Source organism: Sarcophilus harrisii, chromosome 2 (assembly GCF_902635505.1).
Source record: "Sarcophilus harrisii chromosome 2, mSarHar1.11, whole genome shotgun sequence".
In the NCBI taxonomy this organism is placed as follows: Eukaryota; Metazoa; Chordata; class Mammalia; order Dasyuromorphia; family Dasyuridae; genus Sarcophilus; species Sarcophilus harrisii.
In genome coordinates this window covers 635,100,830-635,124,881 of record NC_045427.1, presented here as the reverse complement: position 1 = coordinate 635,124,881, position 24,052 = coordinate 635,100,830, and the positions used below count along the sequence as shown (strand labels likewise).

General features: G+C 35.6%; 2 protein-coding genes across 4 annotated transcripts in view; one reads left to right on the top strand and one right to left on the bottom strand.

Annotated features, from left to right (window-relative positions):
• CTNNA3 (catenin alpha 3) overlaps nucleotides 1–24,052 on the bottom strand; it is a 1,956,715-nt gene that overhangs the window by 1,707,652 nt on the left and 225,011 nt on the right. The gene's annotated exons all lie outside the window — the stretch shown is intronic.
• LOC116421072 (tripartite motif-containing protein 43-like) lies at nucleotides 7,767–9,216 on the top strand. The gene has a single exon (XM_031949479.1). The coding sequence runs from the start codon at nucleotides 7,874–7,876 to the stop codon at nucleotides 8,921–8,923; it is 1,050 nt and encodes a 349-aa protein (XP_031805339.1). The 5' UTR covers nucleotides 7,767–7,873; the 3' UTR covers nucleotides 8,924–9,216.

Genomic DNA, 24,052 nt, shown 5'->3' with positions numbered 1-24,052 from the left:
CATCCTATTCAATCCCTTCATTTTATAGAAGAGGAAACTGGAGGGAGAGGGGGCAGAAAAGAGATTTAGCCAGAATCATACAGATAGAAAGCATGAGTGTCAGAATTTGAACCCTTGAGGGAAGGCAATCTTCATTTTTGTCTCTGCGTCTTTAGAAAAACCTAATGCAGAGTTTAGCACAAAGTAGGTGCTTGTTGAAGCAATTTATTGTGAACTGATTGCCAGGCAAGGACAGAAAAATCAGAACAAGACCCAGAGGCTATGATTAAAGTTTTAAAATGCTGAAAACTAAAGGCATCTGAATTTAGATTAATTGCAATGACCAATCCTATGGCTAGAAAACAGGTGATGAAGTATACTTCTTTCCTCAAGCAGAGAACTATGGCAGAGGAAACTGCCTTTGCTGTCAGGGATGGTCGCCATTGTTTGATTTTGCTTAAATGATTTCTTTGTTACAAGGAGTGGTTCAATGACATGAGTAGAGTGGGATTTCATAAAATGAAATGAATGTAAAAAATAAAGGACATCAAAACTTTTTTCTTCTTTTCCAAAAAAGAAAGTCTATCAGCTATGCCTTCAAGATATTAGCAGGTTTCTTCCATTCTGTATCCAAGCCTGTAGAGTCATTCTGTCTCACCAGTTGGGCCTTCTTCTTGAGGCAAAGGCAAGCTGTATATCCAAGAAAAAATCGGCCCTGTGGGATTCCTGAGATAGGAAAACCTAATGTCATCTGTTCCATTCCTTTGCCAAGGAGGAGAGGTGCCAAATGGAGAAGATCAAGGGCTGTGATTTGAATTTCATTCTTTCATTGGAAAAAAGTACAGTATTTATATTCATAGAATCTCTTTTCTGAAATTAGACACATATCTAATGCCCTTGCATTCCTTTAGGAGTGATACAGAATCCATTTGGAGCCAGCATCAAGGCATGAGCTAGCAGCATTTTATTTTTACTAATGAAAAAGCATTTAAATCTATTTGCATAGTTTGTACTTCTAGTTCCCCTGAACAGATTAAAGTGGGGATAACACATGGCTACTATAGAGAGGTCTGCATAATTTTTAAAACTATCATTATTAAAATGGCAGCTCTTATTGCACTTCAAATAGTTCTTGGATGATAAATGAATCTTTAAAGAATATTGAATTTTAGTCTATCATTTTACACCAATAAATCTAAACTAATTGTCATCTGAATATTCATATTTTGGGAATATCAAATGTTCTCATTGGTGAAATTGTAGTCCCATTCATTCCTTACTGCCAATAGAGGTAATAAATATATTCTATAGGAGAGTTTATGAGCCCCAATTGAATTAATGTTTTCTGTAAAGGCCATGTTATGTCAACCATTCTCATTGTCCTAAACTATTAGGAGTTTACACACGTGGGGAAAATTGACTAAATTTCATCTACTATAAAATTCAGTTCTGTTTTGGTCAAACATGAGATACTTCTTACCATAAGATACTCTGATATTTTAATGGATTTATGTTCTAATCCTGAGTTACTCTAATCACTAAATTAGAATGCAAAAACTCACCTACCTGATTCTATTTAAGCAGGCCCTGACCATGATTTGCATGCCATCCAGTCCTCCATTTTTGCCATCTTGACATCTTTCTGTCACTGAGCACATAGCCTCTCCCCTCCAGAGTTTTTTTCCCTCTTTGAATCATAATCAAATCAAAAAACATTGACAATCATATTTCTACAGCTCCGACCTTAATCTGTATAATGCCCCAGAGAAAAATTTCCCTATATGTGCTGTCTTTGCTTTTCGAATGTATACTTCTTGAGAGAAGAGATTGTTTCATTCCTTGGTGTAAAGGCAATTAAATGCTATATTGCATAAAATGTTGCACTTGTAGCCAGGAAAAATTAATTTCACATCCTGTCTCAGATTTACTAACTGTGGGATTCTAGGCAAAATATTTAATTCTTGCCTCAGTCTCCTCAACAGCAAGGCGACAATAATAAAAGCATCTTCTGTAATGCTGGGGCTAACTTTCTGGAGGACCTTGGAAGAAGTCCAAGTCCTTGGTCTTAGTGGAGAAGTGATGAAGGCAGGAGAGCCACCATGAGGCTGGTCAAAGATGGAATGTCCCTCTTCCAGTCCTTCTCAGCCTTTAAATATCCTATTAAAATTACATCATTACAGAATACTGAGTATGTGTGAACTAGAGAACCATTACAGCACCATGCTAAGTACTAAGTATATGTCAACTAGAGAACCATCATCTCATCAATTCCATTGAGTTAATGCCTTGTTTCAAGTATACTTCTCCAAAGTTATGGCCTTCTACAACCTTCCTCCCAAGGTTGTTGAGTGAATCAAATAAAATAGCATAATACAGCTTTGGAAACTATATGTAAACTTTATACATATATACAAATATATAAAAATTTTATATAATATAAACTCTCTCTATATAAACTCTATAAAAACTTTAGTTATCATAATAAATGTGTCCCCAACACCTAGTACAGTACCTGGTCCAAAACAGATTAATAAATAGCGTGTTGATTTTAGTGATAATAATAGATAATGTTAATATAGAGCTTTAAGTTTTGCATAGTATTCTATATATACTGCCTCATTTGATTTGTATATATCCTGAGACATAGGTACTATCATTATCCTCCTTTTACAGATGAGAAAACTGAGGCTCAGAGAGGTTAAGTAAATTGCCCTGAATCTAATAACTAATAAGTTTGAGATGGAATTCAAATCCAGACCTTCCAGATTCCAGATCCAGCAAGCCATCCATTATGGCCTCCACAAAAGACAAAACACATTAGTTTACCCAGAAAGACAAATTTTAATAATTTCTTAATAATTAAAAATCCTAGGACATTAAACACATTATCGCTATGTTGTGGGTCACCCAACAGCAAATAATTTAAAGACAAAATGGAAAGCATTTGATCACATTTGAATTCAGTCTGTGTGACTGATTCGTAATTCATGGACCAAGATATGAAAATCATTTTCTTTTACAATCTCATGTTTCAGGCTTCTCCAGACTTCTCCATATCTGTTGTAACTGGCCCAGCAGTATTATACTTAAATATGAAGGATGCAAAAATACTGAAATTATTTCTCTTTCAAGGGACTAAGCAAAAATGTACCTTGCCCATATTTGCATATGTTCTCAGAACATTATAGGTTTTGTGCTTTGGGATATAGTAAGAAATCAAATTAGATATTCCTTGTAATGGGCTATTTTTTCTTCTATTTTGTTTTGGGATATGGTGATGCTATGGTAAAATTAGAAGTTCTATTTCAGAGAGAAACTTGGAGTCATCAAAAGCTTTCCTAAAGGCAATCTTTGTCTTCTTCAATTATGGGTCCAGATCATTGTCCATTTGCAGTATCTTTCCTAGTCCCTTATTTATATTTAGGGAGTAGTTCTATGAATTGCTTATCTGGCTGCATATCATAATAGGAAAATTTCAGTCATTTTTCAGTACTAACTGATTCTTCATGATCTCTTGCGGGGTTTTCTTAGCAAAGATACTTGAGTGGTTTGCCATTTCCTTCTTCAGCTCGTTTTGCAGATGAGGAAACTAAGGCAAACAAGGTTAAAACAACTTCCATAGGATCACACTGTAGTTAGTGTCCAAGGCTAAATTTGAACTCAGGAAGATGAATCTCCTTGGCTGCAGTTCAGCACTCTATCCACTGCACCACCTAACTACCACTAATGTAATAGGTGTTCATTCTCTCCTTTGTCTTTTAAATACCTACTATGTATCAGATACAAAAAGAAAAATTAAATCAGTACTTTTCCTCAAGAAGTTTATATCCTATTTGGGGGAAACAACATATACAGAGATAAATAAACATATAAAATATACAAAGTCACTTTTGAGGGGGAATGGAAAACAACTGGAGAATAAAATCAGGAAAAGGTTGATATTAGAGATGACTTTAGTTGAAACTTGAAGGAAGCTAGGGATTCCAAAAAGTGTAGGTGGTGAGGAATAGCATTTCAGGCAGGGGAGGACAGTCTATACAAAGTCACAGAGACAGAAGATAGACCGTCATGAATAACAATATTAAATGGTTCATTATGACTGGTAACAAGATTGCATAAGGATGAGCAACATGAAATTAGGTTGGAAAGATAGGCAGAATCCAGGCTACAAAGGGTTTTAAATTATAAACAAAGAAGTTTGTGTTTTTTTTCTAGAGACACAAGGAATTACTACAAGGTTTGAGCAACAGAGAAGCGTGATCAGATCTCATTCATTCCTTCATGAAGTTCTAACTGCAATGTTATAAAATGTGATGCAATAAACACAATGCTATTCACAAACTTGAGATTTTTTTATGATACTAGCTTCTCCTTGAATCAAAAATCCATCCTTTGAACATTAATATCATTCTAGTGATTCCATATACAAGATCCAAAAAAAAAAAAAAAAAAAAAAAAGTGTGCAAAGGAGAGTCACATGATACAGTGAATGGAGAGCAGAACTGGGAATTGGGAAATGAGTTCAAATCATGCCTCAGACACTTATTAGCTATGTATTTCTGGCTAGTCATTGGCCTACCTTAGCATCAAATCCCTCATCTGAAAAATAAAGGTACTAATGGTTATCTACCCCATGGACTTGTGAAGATCAGACAAGATAATATATATAAAGCACTTTGGCATCTTAAAATAATATAAATGCTATATACTATTATTATTAGATATTACCATTATTATTGCCCTAAACCCAATAAAGAACTACACACAAAAAGAAACATGATATATATTAAGATAAAAATGAAAGGTGAAGGATGTAGACTGATCATGGAGCAAGAGTCTGTATTAACAGATAGACAATCTGGAATGACATTTAGGCCAAGAGTCCTATAGGACAGACCTCAGCACCCTATTGTATAGCCCCATTGAGGGAATTATGGAGTATTCCATCACAATTATATATCATAATTTTTCCAGCCATTACCCAATTGTAATTCAAACCTCCTTTTCTAAATGAAGACTTTAAAATAATTTCCCTTATATGCCTTGTTTTTATTTTGTTTTTATTCTATATTTATTTATATGTGCTTATATGTAAAGGAACATATACTACTGTGTTATAAGAAATAATAAACTCAAGGATCTTAGAAAAACATGGATAGACTTGAGTGAAATAATGAAGAACAAAATGAGCAGAACCAAGAGAATTTTGTATACAGTAATAGTAATATTATTTTAATAATAACTTTGAATGAGTCATTTTGACAAATATAAATATACCCAAATTAATTACAAAAGACATATGAAGAAAGGCATTATGTGCATTGAGAGAAATAATACTGTATCATGTATATCATTGAATCAAGAAAGATGTAGAATGATTTCACATACCTATACATATTTATGTATAATTGTTACCATCTCTAGGTTGGATGAGATAAAAAAGGAAAAAAGAAATTTACATGATAACTTTATTATATATTTCAAAGGATTAGAAAGTTGTATATAATAGATTTGCAGTTTCACATGCAATTATCTTTTTAAAATTATGCTATGCCATGGAAATGCTTATTTTTGTACATAAATTTTAAAAGAAAAAGAGGGTTTTCTGTGAGTCAAAAGTGAAGACAGAATATATTCCAAGCATGAAAGACAGACAGTATGAGTCCATAAAGAGTGATGAAGTATTATAAATGAGAAAAGGAGGTCTGTTTGACAGGATAGTATAGTGAGGAAAAGGGAGTCATTTATAATTAGGCCAGAAAGATGGACTGGGGCCATTTTGGAAGGGCTTTAAAAGCTAAACACGATTTGCTACTTCACTCTAGAGGCAATAGGGAGCCATTGGAGATTATTGAGTAATGGAGTAATATGGTCAGATCTATAACAAAAGAAAATTATTCTTTCTCTTGAAGAATCTTCATTCTCCTGGGGACAATAATAATATATACACAAATTAAATAACACAATGGAAAAAGTAACCAAGGGAATGAGGAAAGACTCTAGTAGGAAGTAGCATCTAAGCTGAACCATGAAATACATGTTTGTATCTAATGGTAGCCATCTCTAAGGTGGGAAATGGGGAAGAAAAAAGAAATTTATATGATAAATTTATTATATACTTAGATATATTTGTGAAAGGAACAAAATATCCTAAGATCTGGATATGAAGAGGGAATACATAGCAGAGAAAGAGTTGGGAGTATCCAGGTGCATGGGTCCTAAGGGAAATGATGCCATTCTGAGTTCAGGAAACCTCAAGTAGGTTAGCAGTAATATTGATTGTAAGACCATATTAGGGAAAGAATTAGCCAAAGTTCACACAGGATAAAAGAGTACAGATCAGAAGAGCACCCAAGTTCATGGAATCATAAATTTAGAAGTAGAAGGGATGTTCAAAATCACTCAGGCCAATCACTGCATTTTACAGATGAGGAAATTGATGCCTTGAAAGGGAAAGTGACTTGGGGAAATGGAACCCAAATTTGTAGCTCTTTCTCTGGCTACAAATCCGTTGTTGTTTTGAATCATGGGGGCTACATACATCAAGTATGGTTCCTATATTTCTCAGGGCAAACTTTAGTTCAAAAGTTCAAAATAAATGAAAGCATTTTTGTGCTTCCCAGAGAAAAGTAGATGTTAGTGATATAGATGACAATTAAAAATCCATTTACTAAAGCTGCAGGAAGGTTGGGGTTTTTTGAATGTTCATCGTTAAACCAAGAAGAAATAACCTTTTGACCCCTTCCATAGATATAATCATTATTTTAACTTTCACTTTCCTAATTTTACATTTTAACATGAATGTAATTTGCAAAGGTACATTGGATTGCAGAAATATAATCCTGAGGAGGCTGTTTCTAATAAAAAAAGAAAAGAAAGAAAGAAAGAAAGAAAGAAAGAAAGAAAGAAAGAAAGAAAGAAAGAAAGAAAGGAAGGAAGGAAGGAAGGAAGAAAAGAAGGAAGAGAGGGGGAAGGGAGGAAAGAAGGAAGGAAGATTTGTTACATTGCTACTAGACTGTGTTATATTGATGGACGATGGGTTCCTTTTGGACTATTTTTAGGACTTATGGACATGTATAATGTTGTATATGAAAAATTGTTTACCTCAAAGCTTACAGGAATCATTGGATTCCTGGTACATGAACTAATGGACAATGTGTAAATGTGTAAATTCTCGTGTTAATTCATGTTGTTTGTTACACTACCACTAGCCTGTGTTATATTGCTATGTGCTTATGTAGCTATGTGTAATGCCTCCCATATTGATGAATTTATGTACACCTTGTTTCAAGTGAGCCCCTTTAGAAACCTCCTAATATAATTTGATTTTGTATTTCCTTTGGTATTTTCATCTCCCTTCCTGAGATGTCAGGGAAGACGTGATCACCTTTTTGGAGTTCTCACCTCCTTAAGAAGTCAAGGAGGTTATGATCGCCTATGTTCTAAATCAAAAGAAAAGGGAGGGGAGATGTTGGAATCTTTACAAAGTGTTAAGCCATTGGAGTTGATTTGATCTTAGAAAGAGATATTTTAGGCCAGAACTTGAAACAAGGTACTAGGTGGAACTGATAGAAACAATGCTTGTGTTCACACCCCTAGAGAGCTCATAAGTATCTAAGTACTCAATGGAGTTCACACGTTTGAGAGGATGCAGGGCTTAGTAGGGCTTAGTCCGAATTCACACCTCCCTTAAAGTTCTTAGGACCAGAGAGCACTCTGGGAGATAACCCATAATCCCTGCCTCGAGAAGGAGGAGTTAACCTTTGGGAGATGATATATATGGAGGAAGCTCTCAGAGCTATGGAGAATTTCTCCTGAACATCGACAGGAAATTTTACTTTACTGTTTGGAGTCTCTGGGAGGGACCCATCAAAGCCATTATCTAAGGAGATTCATGGAACTCTCCCAGTCCAGAACTTTTAATACCCCTGTGAGGAGAATGGGAAAACTCACTTTTAGGCAAAAGAGGCCTTCTGTTGGACAAAAACGTCGGCAGAGGTCTGAGGAAAGCACCAAGTGTGACAGACACCAAGAGGATAAGCAGTTGTTCTGTGTGGATGATCAGATGCTTGTCTGTGTGTCCTGTTCACAATCCCAGGAACATGAGGATCACACATTCCAATCCATAGAAGATGCTGCTAAGCTCTACAGGGAAAAACTCCTGGAGAATTTGGAACTCATAAATGGAAATTTAAATGATGTTCAGAAGCTCATACGTGAGGAGAAGAAGATACCTCGGACATGGGCAGTTGTGTGGACAGAAGAAGGAGAAATGTCAAGAGGTATGTTTGAGGAAAAATTTGAAGAAATAAGAGATTTCCTGAGTGATGAAGAAGAGGAGGTCCACAGTCTTGTGGAACTGAATGAAGAGGAGAATGAAATGTTTGAGAAGCTGAAGAAGCTGGAGACCCAACAAGAAATTCAAAACAGACAACAAAAGTGGTTAAGCAATCTCCAAATGTCCAGACACAAGAATGACCTAAGGGAAATGGCCACAGCATTGGAAGAAAAGTCTCAGATGCCAGATATGAACCTTTTGCAGGACATCGAAGACACACTGAACGAGAGTGAATTATTATTGCTTCAAAAGCCAGAACCTTTCACACCAAAACTAAGCAGTTCTTATTGTATGAATTTAAGAAAATTCCTGAAGAAATTTCAAGAATCTCGATGGCTGCAGTGTCGCTATCCATATGAATTGCCTGATGATGACAGAAAGAGGACGTTCACATTTTCAGACATTACCTCAGGTCACATGTATACTGTTTATACCTCTGGAAGTCTCCACTACATGAATGGAAGAGACTTGTCTATTACACAGCTAAAGGGGAATGACGATTTTCAAGAGGATCCAGACTATTCCATCTTCACCTGTTATTGCTTGCCAATTGAAAGGGAACACTCAAATGACTTCTCTTCTCGCCCCTCAGTAGAATGGCATTAGGTCAGAGGTTTGGACAAAATAAGATTTCAAGATGATCCTAGAACTGAATCCCACTTTTTAATCTGATGTAGAAAACTGTTAGTAGGACAAATGTCAATTTTGTTTTTGGTTTGGAAGCTATACATAAAGTGGAATGTGTTCTACAGAAAATGATCTGTAAGCTTCCCCATTTCCCTCCTTTCTTTATATTTCATACTGGGATTTCATCTATGGGAAATAGGTATTGAACTTGGAATAAGGAAAGATTTGTTAGAATCTCACCCTAACCCTAACCCTCTAGTAACTGCTGACTGTGGCCATGGATAGACTGTTTTGCCATAGGTTGATTCTTAAGAATGTCACATAATACAAATTAATAAATATTTTGGTTGTTTTCCTCTCCAAGTGTATTTCAAAATCTTATTAAATCTTTCTAACCCATAACTAACAAATAAACTTTATAACCTTAGAGAGCCCACCTCATTTCAGTGTGACACACTGAGCATAAACCTTTCTAAGCCAAAAGTGAGGGGATTTCAATGTTTCTAAACTATGAGGAGGAGCTTTGAGGAAAGGATGGAGAAGTAATATGTCAGATGGGTTTGATTTAACTTTGAAAACTCTGAAGCATTATAAAAATCAAAGTACCTCACAACAGATAGGAGTCAATAGTGTAAAAGCATATTGTAGAACTTTTCAGTTTCTCTAGAAATATTTGTACCATCATCCCTTTAAGTGAGTTAGATCAAAAATCAAGATCTTTCTGGAGGAGATTGCTACATGTCCTGAGATTGCTACATGTCTTAAGACACAAATTCAAAACCCCCAATCCTGAAGTCATTGATATTAACATCACATACTTTATGCTGTTTTTAAGACGCAAATTCAAAACCCCCAATCCTGAAGTCATTGATATTAACATCACATACTTTATGCTGTTTATATTATAATTTGATTATTCAGAAAGAATTGAGATGCTAATTAGGAAGAATAAACTCTTTCAGTCCTTGATGGGTGTGGTAGAACGAATAGATTAGATTATTTCAGTCTGAATTTCCTTTGCAGTTTCAGCATCCCAGTCCATCTTGATAACCTAAGGTTCTATTTTTGAGAGTTCTTTTGCATGTCCTCAAGATATTTTAAAATTCAACATGTCCAAGACAACTTTCTAGACAGACAGCTCTTGCCTTCCAACCTTTTAAGGGGACACCTTCCTTCCATTTATCAGGTTTATCAAGGTAAACAAATTACATATAAGTGAATTGAAATCTTTTACCTGGGTAAATAGTAAATTGGGTAAGATTGTGGCAAGGACTGGAAAAGACTTTCCATACTAGGTGATAATTAAATTTGTCTTTGAAGGCAATCAGTCAATAAGCATTTGAAGTGCCAAAGATGTGCCCAGTACTATATGAATATAAAAACAAATGAGAAAACAAAAGAGAAATAGTCCTAGAGCTAGGACTTGTTTTGGGGAAGGGGTGTGTGTGTGTGTGTGTGTGTGTGTGTGTGTGTGTCTGTCTCTGTCTCTGTCTCCCATCGATGTTCCAGAGAAATTCCCCATAGCTCTGAGAGCTTCCTCCATATATATCATCTCCCAAAGGTTAACTCCTCCTTCTCGAGGCAGGGATTATGGGTTATCTCCCAGAGTGCTCTCTGGTCCTAAGAACTTCAAGGGAGGTGTGAATTCGGACTAAGCCCTACTAAGCCCTGCATCCTCTCAAACGTGTGAACTCCATTGAGTACTTAGATACTTATGAGCTCTCTAGGGGTGTGAACACAAGCATTGTTTCTATCAGTTCCACCTAGTACCTTGTTTCAAGTTCTGGCCTAAAATATCTCTTTCTAAGATCAAATCAACTCCAATGGCTTAACACTTTGTAAAGATTCCAACATCTCCCCTTTTCTTTTGATTTAGAACATAGGCGATCATAACCTCCTTGACTTCTTAAGGAGGTGAGAACTCCAAAAAGGTGATCACGTCTTCCCTGACATCTCAGGAAGGGAGATGAAAATACCAAAGGAAATAGAAAATCAAATCATATTAGGAGGTTTCTAAAGGGGCTCACTTGAAACAAGGAGGGAGAGAAGGAGGGAAGGAAGGAAGGAAGGAAGGAAGAAAGGAAGGAAGGAAGGGAAGGAAGGAAGGAAGGAAGGAAGGAAGGAAGGAAGGAAAGAAGGAAGGAATCTGAGAGCAAAATAGGTGGAAGCATATATCTTGAAGTGTCTATTATTAGAAGAATAGAAACCAACAAGTAAGCATTAATTAACTGATTAAGACACCAAGGGATAGTGACTAGAGAGTGGCCTTGAAGCCTACCAAATCTGGGTTCTAGTCCCACATCTGAGATGTACTGTCTGTGACTGAGGAAGTGATTTAGCCTTTCACTGCTCTACAGGACTCTGAAACATAGGAAGAGTTCCTACACTGGGGGCACCCTATATCAATGAAATCACAAGTCCACATCTTTTTTTTTGTTTGTTTGTTTTGTTTTGTTTTTCTAAGGCAATTAGGGTTAAGTGACTTACTTAGGGTCAAATAGCTAGGAAGTGTTAAATGTCTCATTGTTTTTTGTCAGACACTGCATATAAATCTTCAGAGCATGCAGACTTCAGTGAAATAGTTCCTACCCACAAGGAACATATATATTCTAATGGAGGAAATAGCATTTGCATATAAAAGTATAGACAGAAAGTTTATTTATATGTGGAACAGAATGAGATAAGAGACAGAGAATACAAGGTAGTGATGAGAGTTGTACGTGGTAGGGCTTGGCTGAATTGTTTTTTTTTTTTTAATTATTTCTTATTTTCTTCAGTAGGATATTATTTTCCCAATTAAATGTAAAGATAATTTTCCACATTCATTTTTGTAAGATTTTTAGTTCTAATTTTTTTCTCTCTCCCTCCCCCACTTCTCCCCTCTCCGAGACAGTAAGCAATGTGATTTGGGTTATAGATATGCAATCATTTTAAGCATATTTCCATATTAATCACGTTGTGAAAAAAAAAAAAAGGAAAAGACAAATGAGCAAACAAACAAAAGTGAAAATAGTATACTTTGATTTGTATTCAGTCTTCATAGTTTTTTCTCTGGATGAAGATGAAATTTTCCATTGGGCTGAGAGAGAAAATCGGGGATTTCCAAAGATAGAAAGGGGAAAGAAGAGCATTCCAGGAATGGTGGAGAACCAGTACAAAGGCACAGCGATGGGAGAGGGAAGGAAGAGAATCAGTATTTCTTTATTAAGCATCTACTATGTGCCAGGCATTATGCTAAGCTCTTTATAAATGATATTTCTTTTCCTAGGGCAGAGATGGATTGCTATATGCTGGGAACAACCCAATGGAAAATGTTATTTTTATCCAGAAGAAGAGACTGGAAAAGTAGGAAGGAACCAGGTTAGGATGAAATTTAATTGCAGAAAAAGATAAATTGATATTTGATCTTTATTTGTGTTTTAAAACCAGTGTAGCATAAGGGGTATGGATGGAAAGAAGGACATACAGTATGGCCTGTGCTTTATGAAGGTCATGGTGACTTGGTGGAGAATGGATTGAAATGACAGAGATGTGATGCAGAAAGACTAACAAGGATATTATTGGGATAGTTTATGAGAAACTGAATCGGGGTTGGGGCCATGTGACAACAGGAGACAAAAGTAAGAGAGATGGAGAGAGAAGTGAGGAGGTTAGATATGTGGGGGGAGTAAGAGTTTGAAGCTAAGGATGATATAAAGGTTGTGAATCTGGGTTAATGGAACAATGATGGCATCCTCACCATTATTAGGGAAGTTCTGAAAAGGGAGGTCATAGGAGGGAGACAATGGGTTCTGTTTTGGCCGTGTTGAGTTTGAGGATGCCCACAAGATTCACATACTGAAATGTGCAACAGGTAATTTGTGCTATAGGACTGAAGCCCAAGAAAGAGTAGAGAGAGAAAAGAGGGACCAAAACAAGAATCTTGCAGTCTACTCCCCCCTCCTAGGCAGGGGTATGATATGGACAAGTTTGGCAGCACAGTGGGCAAAGAATGTAATGTGCACTCGAAACAACCTGGATTCAAATTAAGCCTCAGACATTAGCTGTGTGACCCTGTGCCAGCCACTTAACCATTATCACCTCAATTTCTTCATCTATAAAACAGGTACAATAATAGCGCTTACCTCTGCAAAAAAGGGAGGATCAAATAGATGACATTTGAAAAGCACCTTGAAAAGGAGGGAGAAAAATACAAAGTAATATGGGGAGAAGGATGATAAGGGAGTATTAATAACTGAGGAAAGCCTCTATTGAGAAAAAGGAAATTGTGGTTTCCATTTCAATTGGTTTGATTTCATTAAGCCAACATTTCTGCTCCACTTCTTTTCATGGACAGATGAAGATTGAATGATTTTGTGAGTGTCATGTGTTCATCAACTACTTGCAACAGTGGAGAATTCTTTGGGGGAAGGGAAAACAGTTGCATAAATGGAGAACTTGGAACAGTTCTTTGTTGGTTAGTCAGAAATAGTAGCCTACGATCACATTTTATTGTGCTTTAAAATCATTCAAGTGCTTTACAAGAAATTCGTTCCTACGACCCACATAACTAACTCAGAAAACAGGTGCCGTTTTTATGGCCATTTTCCAGATGAGAACATTAAGGCTCAGAAATTGCCTATGGTTACATAGCTAATAAGTATTGGAGGCAAAATTTGAACTCAGATCTTACCAAGTCTAACACTGCATAAGAAGTAGCAACAGTAGCAACATCAGCATTTATACAACATAACACTTTAGCATTTGAACAACACTTTACACAAAGTATCACATTTAAGATTCACAGTAAACCTGTGAAGTAGATACAATTATCCCCATTTCACAGATGAAGAAGCAGAGGTTGGGAGAGGTTAGTCACTGGATTTTACTCACATAGCTAGTAAACATTGGAGGTGGGACTTTCCGGTTCCAAGTGCCTTCCTCCACTGCACCATACTTCTCAATGCTTCTAAATTAATCATATTAAATTCAGCTGTTCCATTCATTCAAACTAAGGATGTTCATTTTATCCATTCATTTAAACTCCCAAGAGCATTTTATTTCCTGTGGAAGGTACATCTCTTTCTATTGAAAATGCCCCCAGGTAAAATAAGCTTTTATTTCCTCAGATCTCAATGAAATCCATGGTTCCCAATGACCATAAAAAAGGAACCAACTTCTGAGCCTTTTTATGGCATCTTAGAAGAGGAAATCTGTGGTCTACCCAGAACTGATTTACATGAGTGAATGACAAGTCTCTGCAGCCTTACTTGAGATTCTAAATCTGATGATTTACTATCTTTCCTCTACTTCTCTTGGTGGCATTTTGAATCTAATAAAGATTTTGAGAAAGTTTGCAAGTTTAGGCATTATTCCCTGAGGTACATGTGATGGCCTTTATAAAGAGATTTCTCACCAATTGGAATGGACAACTTCCCTTCGATTTTTGATGTATTTTTTCAGCTCCGGCTTGTCAGAAAAGTATAACCAAATTGAAAGTCAACCAAGGCATTCGTATTTTTCAAGAGAATAAATCCAAATTGGGGTTGATTTGAAGCAGGGAATAAGATATTTGAAAAAATGATCTAAATTGGCATTGTTCCCCAAAAATAAACTACGATTTGTTTCTAATCACATTGGCTTAAAAATTGTCCACGTATTGGAGCTGCAGAATAACTGCATTTTGACTGATGAAAATGGTTTCTGATGAGAATGAGGGTGGGGGGTTCAAATAAGGAAGATGTAGTTGCAGGAAGGACACCGAATTGAATGGGCTGATAGCTGATAAAAATGTGAAATAATAAAAAAGAGAGAAAAGGAACTTAAATTTCAGTATGCAATTTGCTGCTGCTGTATATAAAAAGAAGAAAGGGAATAAGGAAATGCATGAATAGTCATGGTTAACGAAAGGAAGCTGGACCACGTATTATATGAAACTAAGCAGAAATTGGGGATTATTGCACTCAATATATTCTCCATTTCTATCCAACTATACTTTATTAGCTATTCTCTGTTCATATATTCTTGTCTGCCTCCATGACCTTGTATAGACTCCTGCCTCTGGAATTTCCTTTTTTCTTATCTCTTACTCTTAGAATCCATCACTTCTTTAAAAACATAGCTCTGCCATCACCTTCTACATGAGATGTTTCTTGAAATGTTCTTGTCAGTTGTATTCTCTTTCTTGAAGTTTCGATCTATAATGCTGTATGTACTTTACGTTTACCCATCCATGGGCATCATTTCCCCCTGTTGTAATATAAGCTCCTTAAGGGCAGGAACAACCCTGATTTTTTCTTCATTTGCCACGTACCTTGAATGGTGTCTATTTAACTAGAGAACATATAATGAAAGCTTGTTGATCTGAATCATTTAAAGCAATGAACATTTCTTGTGTTCGGGCACAGGACCAATCCATTTACTCTTTATATTTTATGCAAACTATGATTCTTTGTTCCTTTTCAAGCTGTTTCCATACCATCAGTGTGAGGGGAAAAAAACTATATAGGACTTTGGGTTATTTGAGGTTTGGGTCTATTTCATAGGAAGCCTTGGCAACAAGTAAATTTCATCATTCAGTGCCCAATCTCTGAGAAGCTTCTCTGAATGTATCCAGGCTAGCTGACAGAGACACAATCAAAGACTTGTCTTTGTGGGCATTATCGTCAAAAACCCAAAGTAATTTGTGTGTCAATGGTGGAGAATTTTAGTGGAAATATAGTGGGGTATTCTACTGGTTGTTATAATTATGCTCATGAAAACTAAGAAACACACAATACATACAATATCAGAAAATAATTTTTAATTTGAGACCACTATTTGGAGTATATCTGTTGTTTATTTCACTGCAGTCATAATCAGACCATACCCAGTAACTGTGATGTGCATAAATGTCTCTTGTAGAGATAAATAAACTCACTTTGTCCAGTATGTTAAATATTATATTTAAGCTATGAATAATAAACACATTAATGAGTGACCCTGTTAAATGCTCTCATAAAAAGGAGTAAAAAATGGGGCATAGAGGAGGCATACTTCAGTTCTCTGTCTTGTCTGCATTGTCCTGTGCACATACCCATTTTTTGAGTCCTCACCCTCATTTTCATCAGAAACCATTTTTAACGATCAAAATATGAAGTGATTTTGCAGTTCTATTACATGGACTATATAAGAAATTAAGTAGAATTGAATTGAAATCAACAAACATTTCTGAACAAAGCACTAAATGATTAAAAAAACAACTCTAATCCCTGATCTCAGGGAATTTATAACTTAAAGTCAGCATGATATCAGGGAAGGAACACTAGACTTGAAGTCAGAGGGACTGGGTTTTTTTCTTCTTCACTTTTCTAGACCTCAATTTCTCCATCTGTATTCATGTATTTTTGAAGTGTCTGCTGTTTGTGAAGTGTTAGATTAGATGTTCAGGATACAGAGACAACACTGAAACAGTCCTTGTTCTCAATGATTTTATGCACAATGTAGGGCAAAAGTATTAGAGGAAACACATCTATAGATAAGAGAATACAAAATCAATGAAATTATTTTTGATAACTTTGGACTAGATCACTTTTGAGGTGATCTATCAGCTCTAAATCCATGATCCTATGATCTTATTTTCTATTGAGAGGGGGAAGAGAAAGCTGTCTATAAATATAAGTAAATTCAAAATATATAGATAGTAATAGAAAGCATTTTGTTTTTGTGATTTTGTTTTGCTAGATCTCCATTGAGGAACTCTCACTTCAAATGGAGGTTAACATGTTTTGTGCAATTTAAGAAAAAAAAATTGGATCTCTAGCTAACAATTCTTCTTTCCTTTTTTTTTGCTCTTGACATATATCAGAATGAAATATTCCTAATGTGGAAACTGCCTCCATTGATAAATACCAACAGCTTACCCAAATATACAGATTTAGAAAGTAGATTTAGAAAGAGAATTGTTAGATTAAAAATGTGCTGAGGTTCATGAAACAAATGTGTGTTGGAGGTCATATTTGAACTCTTGTGGTCCTGATTCCCAGGCCAATTCAATAACCACCATACTTGATTTCCTCCTTTAAATACAAAATATATAGAGATTAAAAACCTGCTATTTTCATCATGTGTACATGTACTGGGGCTGCTAGCAAGACAAAAAATTGACACCTGTAAATAACAGCAAAAGAGAAGAACTCAGTATTAGTCATCTATAAGTCTTTTCCTTATCATCTTTGGTTCCCATTTCATCTGCAGTCTTGTTGTTTCATGATGCCATAGAGGTTGAATTCGCCATTCTGTTGAATGATTTGATCATCTTTTTAAAAACCCATGTGGATGTGCATTGGGGCTATGAATTTGCTGATAAATGTCATGAGTAATTGAGTAGCCATCCACTTACTTATTCCCCTGACCATCCTCATCATTTTCAAAGAGAAAGAAAAGAGTGTAAAAGGGGACCAAAAAATGTAGCTAACTAATCTAACTGTGCTAATGGTCAGTTGACTCACATTGCATAGGACAGTCAGTGTTTGCAGTATTTATTGATTTTCCTTGCTGGCAGAGCAATTATACTACCCTTCTAACAAGAGCAGAGCCAGAAAGATATGAGATCTGTTGCTAAGATGCAGGATACATTTCATTAGGGTGGTAATACATTGTCTTTTGTGTCAGCAGGCATTAATCAGTGCATACTACTCCTCCTTCCCCCACCCCAGTGATTCCAGGTGTCATAATGAGGATGAACTTGTCGCTTGTGGTCATTGTGTGGTAGCTATTGTGCAGGGGGGCTATTATTACATAATTACACTATTATGGTTGTAGAGTGATAAATGAGTGATGACCATTATGTGGTAGTGGTGAGAAATTGCGGGTATTATATATTGAGGTATTCCAGTATCCCATTTCATTTCTTTGAGAGAGTATATTCATTACAGTAATATCTGTCTTGTTTGAGCTGCTATGATATAATTATCTCTCTAGAAAATGTTCATAATAATAAAACATGAAAATAAAGTATGTGAATTTCTGTATGCATATGTGACACACATGTGTATGTGTATGCATGTAAATATATATGCTTCTAGATCATATTGTTAAGAAAGAATTATATTTACTATAAAAGCAAAAGAACATGCTATAATAAAAAGAATTCTGGATTTGAAGTCAAAAGACCTGAGTTCTAATTCAGCTTTTGCCATTTCTACAGAGGACCACAGATATTGGGGAACTCTGAGAAAAGTATATTTGAAATAAAGATACAGTAGGGTGTTAACTCAGTGTGATTAATGAGATGATGGTTCTCTAGTTCACATATACTTAGTACTTAGTGTGATATGGTGATGTAATGGCTCCACAGTTGGCACATGCTCCATGTACTGTAGTGATGTAATTGTACTAAGGTATATAAGAACTGAGAGAACTTGAAATGAGCAGACTGGAGAGAGACTTGAGTGAGTGTATGCTTGAGCTGGGTCCTCCAGAAAGCTAGCCCAGACATTACAATTTCCAAGCTGTGTAAACATGGGCCATTGACTCAACCTTTTTAGACCTCAATTTGGATTGGATTAAATGGATTCTAAGATCTGTTTCCAGTTCTGTGTCAATACTTTTGCTTTTGCAAGCAAGAGATCCTGCCTTGGGTGGAGGAAAACCAGGGAGTTAGGGATACGAGACTACTATACTATGCAGAAAACTCAGGGTCTATATGGGAGCTAGAACATGCCTTCATCTGCAGATCTCCTTCAATTCACTGATACACTGCTTTGACTCACTCCTTCAATTAACAAACTCACCATCTCTAATATTCCCTTTCCCTGTGATATCAAATTCCCCCTTTCCAAAGAACAACCTAAACATTCAAATCCATCTTAATCCTACTGCCATGGTGTTTGCCTTTTGTATTGGTTTACTCATTCTACTGTATCTTATGGAATCGTTGTTATATAATTAATATATTTTGTTTTTTCTCATATCTCTTTCTCTCCTGTCCCTTCATTTTTGTTGTATCACACTGAGTTCTCCTCAATAACAATAACAGAATTTCTAGCTTCCTTTCTAGCTTAAGTCAAATCTGCTCTTACACTTCTTAACTCATTAGTACCAGCCAGGATGTGGATGTATTCCTTATTCCTCATTAGACCTTTCAGACTGTCCCATTATCATCATTTGGCAAACTTTCCTCCTTCAAGGTTTAGTCCATTAAAATTATCACCTAGTCCAGATTCTAGTGAGTATTATCTATTAACCCCCTCCTCAGGACTTTCTAAAATTTTTTTCAATGAGTGCAGAATTTGTAGCTATTCTGTATTTTTTAATCTATAAATTATCCCCTAACCCTCCTCCAGAATAAAATGCAAACTCCCTTAAGGCAGAGATTATTTCTATACAGTCTTGTCCTCAACACCTAGGACAATACTTGAAGCACAAGAGGTTTTTTAACTGATGTTGAGTTTAATTTTTCCTAAGTCTTAAAAAGATTGGTTATCATTTCTGGGCAAAAAAAATCTCAAAGTGATTTTAAAGTGTAAGAAATTTAAGCTTTATATTCTTGAATTTTTCTGTATTTTTCCTCTCTATGTCTTGACTTCCCAGTTGGATTATCAGCTCATCAAAGATGGTAGGTATTTTCAACTCCTTATCATCCACAGTGCCCAGCTCAGGACTACACAGTAGTTACTAAACATACTTGTTGAGTTAAATTTTGTGAAAGTTCATATTATTTTTGTTTCATAAATTCATCAAGATTTGAAAATCTAAAAGAAATCCCCAACATTGTGGGTGAAATACCCAAGTGGGATTTATGGGGAAATGTGGGCAAGAGTTGTACAGAATGAATGCATTGTAGCAGGCTTTTTGATAAGATTCTTAATCCATTCAAGCAAATATATTATCTGGGGTATCACTGAGATAGATAGGAAATACCTTCATCACTGAAGTGTATAGATCACTCACAAAACATGTCTTTTTATTCTAGATCACCAGAAAAACTTTAGGCCAATGTCAGTGATACTGTCTACTTCCTGTGAGTCATGTGACTCCCGGAGACTCAGGTCTATGGTTTAATTTTTTCTGCCCGACAGCCCTCTGAGAATAGGGATCACATGTCTTAGGTCTAGAGTCTGATTTACTCCCTCTCATAGTTTTTTTGAGAAATATTCATTTATTTCATTCATCCCTGTGCCTCCATTTTCTTGTATGTAAAATGGGAATAATAATAGCACTTACCTTGTAGGATTATAGTTATGAAGAGCAATGAAAGAACATATGCAAAATTCTTTACAAAACTTAGAGTCCTATATCAGTACTAATTTTATTAACTCTTGAGATAGCTTATAATGTCATGATACCTATCATATCCTCCTTAAATTTTTTCCCTTCAGAACAAACATCCCCAGTTGGTACATGATCATGAAGGACATTGTGATATCATGAACCTTTCAGTGTATTATGGAAAAGATGATCTACAAACAAACAAATATAATATAAAATGAATGCTATAAGTAATTTTAGAAAACATTTGCTATGACCTAATTATTTCGTCCATAAACCAAGTAAAAATTAAGAATATAAAATTCTAAGAGCTTCCTCTTGTGACAATTATGTTCTTAAATGGAGAGTGCTGGATTTGGAGTCAAGAAGAATGATATTCCAATTCTGCCTCAGAAATTTACTGACTGTGTGACCCTGGGTAAATCACATAGCCTTTCACAAGATCAGTTTCCTCATCTGTAAAATGAGGATAATAATACCACCCCAGTTATGATGATCAAATGAGATAACATTAATTAAACCCTTTGCTAAGTTCAAAGTGCTACAAAATGGTAGTTGTTACTATTATGTTTGTTGTATTAATTATATGCTTTGATAATTCTAGAATCTATCACCTAAATGGTATGATAGCTTCTTCCACCTACACATATCCTAACTCTTTGTGAATTGTTGAAGTAAAAAAAAAAGTCACTGGATACCCAAACTTTTGGTGCACTTCCATCCTTAATTAGGCTGAACTTCAAAAAAGGGACAATCAGTAGGTTCATTGCAAGTCTTAGACTCAAAGACTTTCCCTCAAATTAGAAGCCACAGGATGAGACCTCTTCCAGAAAATCTTTAAGAAAATCAGTTACACTTTGTATCAATCAGTACACAAGCATTTATTAAGTCCTTACTATATGTCAACTGTGGTGCTAAATGTTGGGGATATTAAGAAAAGGAAAAATAATCCCTGCATCAAGAAACTCACTCCATTTCTGGAGACAGAAAGTAGACAGCTATATACAAACAAGATAAGATATGTATATAAAGGATGAACTAGAGATAAAATGAAGGTATTAGCAGTAGGGAGGAGGAAGACCTCTTTGCAAAGATAGTATTTGAGATGACTTGGGAGAAGTCATGTACATGCATGGGATAGATGAAAGAGTAGGTTCTTTAAGTTGAATAAATCTTAATTTATTTGGGTACTGTGGTGCCAGTCTTCCTTTGAAGGTAAGAGAAAATATGCAGGTGAATTTAAATGGTAACTACAGAATAGCTTAACGACAGTCAGGCAACTCAAACTTCATTTGGAAGTAGACACCAAATCATATGTGATGTTTTGAAATTAGCTTAAGAGGAAGATACTGCAATAAGGGTTTTCTTAAAAATTTGTTTCATTTTAGCATGGGAGTATGATAGAGGCAGGAAAAGATCAAGTGTTTATTTGGCCAACTCATTGGGGTTTCTGTGTGGAAATTAAGGACAATGGGAAGGGGGGGGGAAAGCTTTCTTAAGAAAGAGTTCCCTTTACAAAATACAAAGTGAGGCTTTTGAAATTCACAAAGAGATACAGAGCAATGTCACCAAGACTGAAAGTTCCCCCTTAATAATCTCAAAGAAAACACCAGAGCAATGCTACTGTGTGAAAGGCAGAAAGGTGGAAAGAAAAGGGCTACGGTTTTTACTCTCCAAGGTGCTGAAAGCCTGAATTTTGACTGTGGTCATATTACTGGAGAAAAAACATTTTCATCAAATTCTCACTTTCCTAAATATCTCATTCTTGCAATCCTTGCCAAAACTGCCATAAGAAATAATAATAAGACTTTTTTAGAGAAACCTGGGAAGACATATATGAATTGGTGCAGAGGAAAATGAGCACAGACCAGACCCCCAAAAATTTACATAAAAACAGCATAGTAAAGACAATCAATTTTATAAAACCTGACAATGCTGATTAACATAATGTCCATCCACACTTCCAGAAGAACAGTCATTGGTGATGAACTCAGAGTACACATGCCATTTCTATTTTTTTTAACATATCTAATGCAGGAATTTATTTCTCTTAACTATGTATCTTTGTTTAAAGAGTTTTGCTTTAATGTGGGAAGAGGTTTGAGGAAGATAAAGTAGACTTTCTATAGAAAAACAATCAAGTTCAGTTTTCAAAAGGCAAGTGGAAGAATGTTCCCCCAAAGAGCAAAATCAATTTAAAGTAGGAGAAACCAGATTGGCCAAGATGACAGAAAAAGATAATGATAAATGTTGGAAGAGATGTACATTGTTGATGGAGTTGTAAACTGATGCAATCATTCTGGAGGGCAATTTGGAACTTTACCCAAAGGACTGTCAAACTATGCATATCCTTTGATACAGCAGTATCTCTACTGGGCCAGTATCCCAAAGAGTTCATAAAAAGGGAAAAGGACCCACATGTGAAAAGATGTTTGTGGCAGTCCTTTTTGTAGTGACAAAGAACTGGAAACTGAAAGGATGCCTATCATAGAGAATAGCTTGAATAAGTTATGATATATGAATGGATGGAAAATTGTTGTTCTATAAGAAACAATCAGCAAGATGATTTCAGAAAGGCCTGGAGAGACTTACATGAATTGATGCTAAGTGAGTAGAATCAACAGAACATTATATACAACAACAAAATTATGTGATGATCCACTGTGATAAATGTGGCTCTTTACAACAATGAACTGATTCAAACCAATTCCATTAGACTTATGATGGAGATAACTTACTGCATCCAGAGTGTGGGAACTGAATGTGGATCACAACATAGTATTTTCAGCTTTTTGTTGTTGTTTGCTTGCTTGTTGTTTTCTTTCTCGTTTTTTTTCCCTTTTTGACCTGATTTTTCTTGTACAGCATAATTGTGGATTATGTATAATTTTGGAATGATGTGTATGTATGTATGATGTATGATTGTAGAACAATGATAATTATGGAAATATGTATAGAAGAATTGCATGTTTAATATATATTAATTGCTTGCTGTCTAGGGAAAGGGATAGAGGAAAGGGAAAAAAATTGGGACACAAGGTTTTATAATGGTGAATGTTGAAAACTATTTTTGAATATATTTTGAAAATAAAAAGCTATTATTTAATTTAAAAAGTAAAGTAGGAGAAGCAACTTTTCCCACTGAATAAAGGGGCAAACATCGAAAGATAGTTGTCCAAGATATGGCAGATAGTAGATAAAATTAATTTCTATAGGGAAATGGCAATTGAAGAAATTTATGTTGCCATTGCAGGTTGCCATTTTCTCTTTAATAAATGATAAGACTCAGTTTCCTAGATTCCTAAGAGGTGACTCACCCAGAGTAACAGTCAGCATTTGGTGGAAGCATTTCTTGACTTTAAAATCAGCCATCTGTCCACCAAATCATACTGTCTTATAGATCCCAAAAGAATTGCAAGTACCTCAAAAAAAAGTAAGATGTGCAAAGAGATTCCACTCCAAACATTCACATGGATTCTTTATGCTCAATCTGTGGTAGAGCTTGCTGAGTTAGTCAGTCTCATCAACCACAATCAGAAACATTAACTTGTCTCTAATATAGTGATGTTATTTTGATACTTTGAAAATGAAGAACAACAAGAAAGCAGTCTCATTCAATTTACCTAATAATATTCCTCTGTTTTTTGATGCAAGGGTTTTTTTTTTAAAGGGAGGGATGTATTTAAACCATGAAATGAAAATACACAATAGTTGACATTAAAGGATGATCTCCTACTTTTAGACTGTTACAGAGTGGTAGAAAAGGCAAAAGAGAGCTAAGAGTAATATAATGTTTAATCACCTACAAATATACTACCTAGCTGCCCCTGATACACAGTAGGTGCTTCATAATGGATTACTTGTCCAGGATCTATAGTC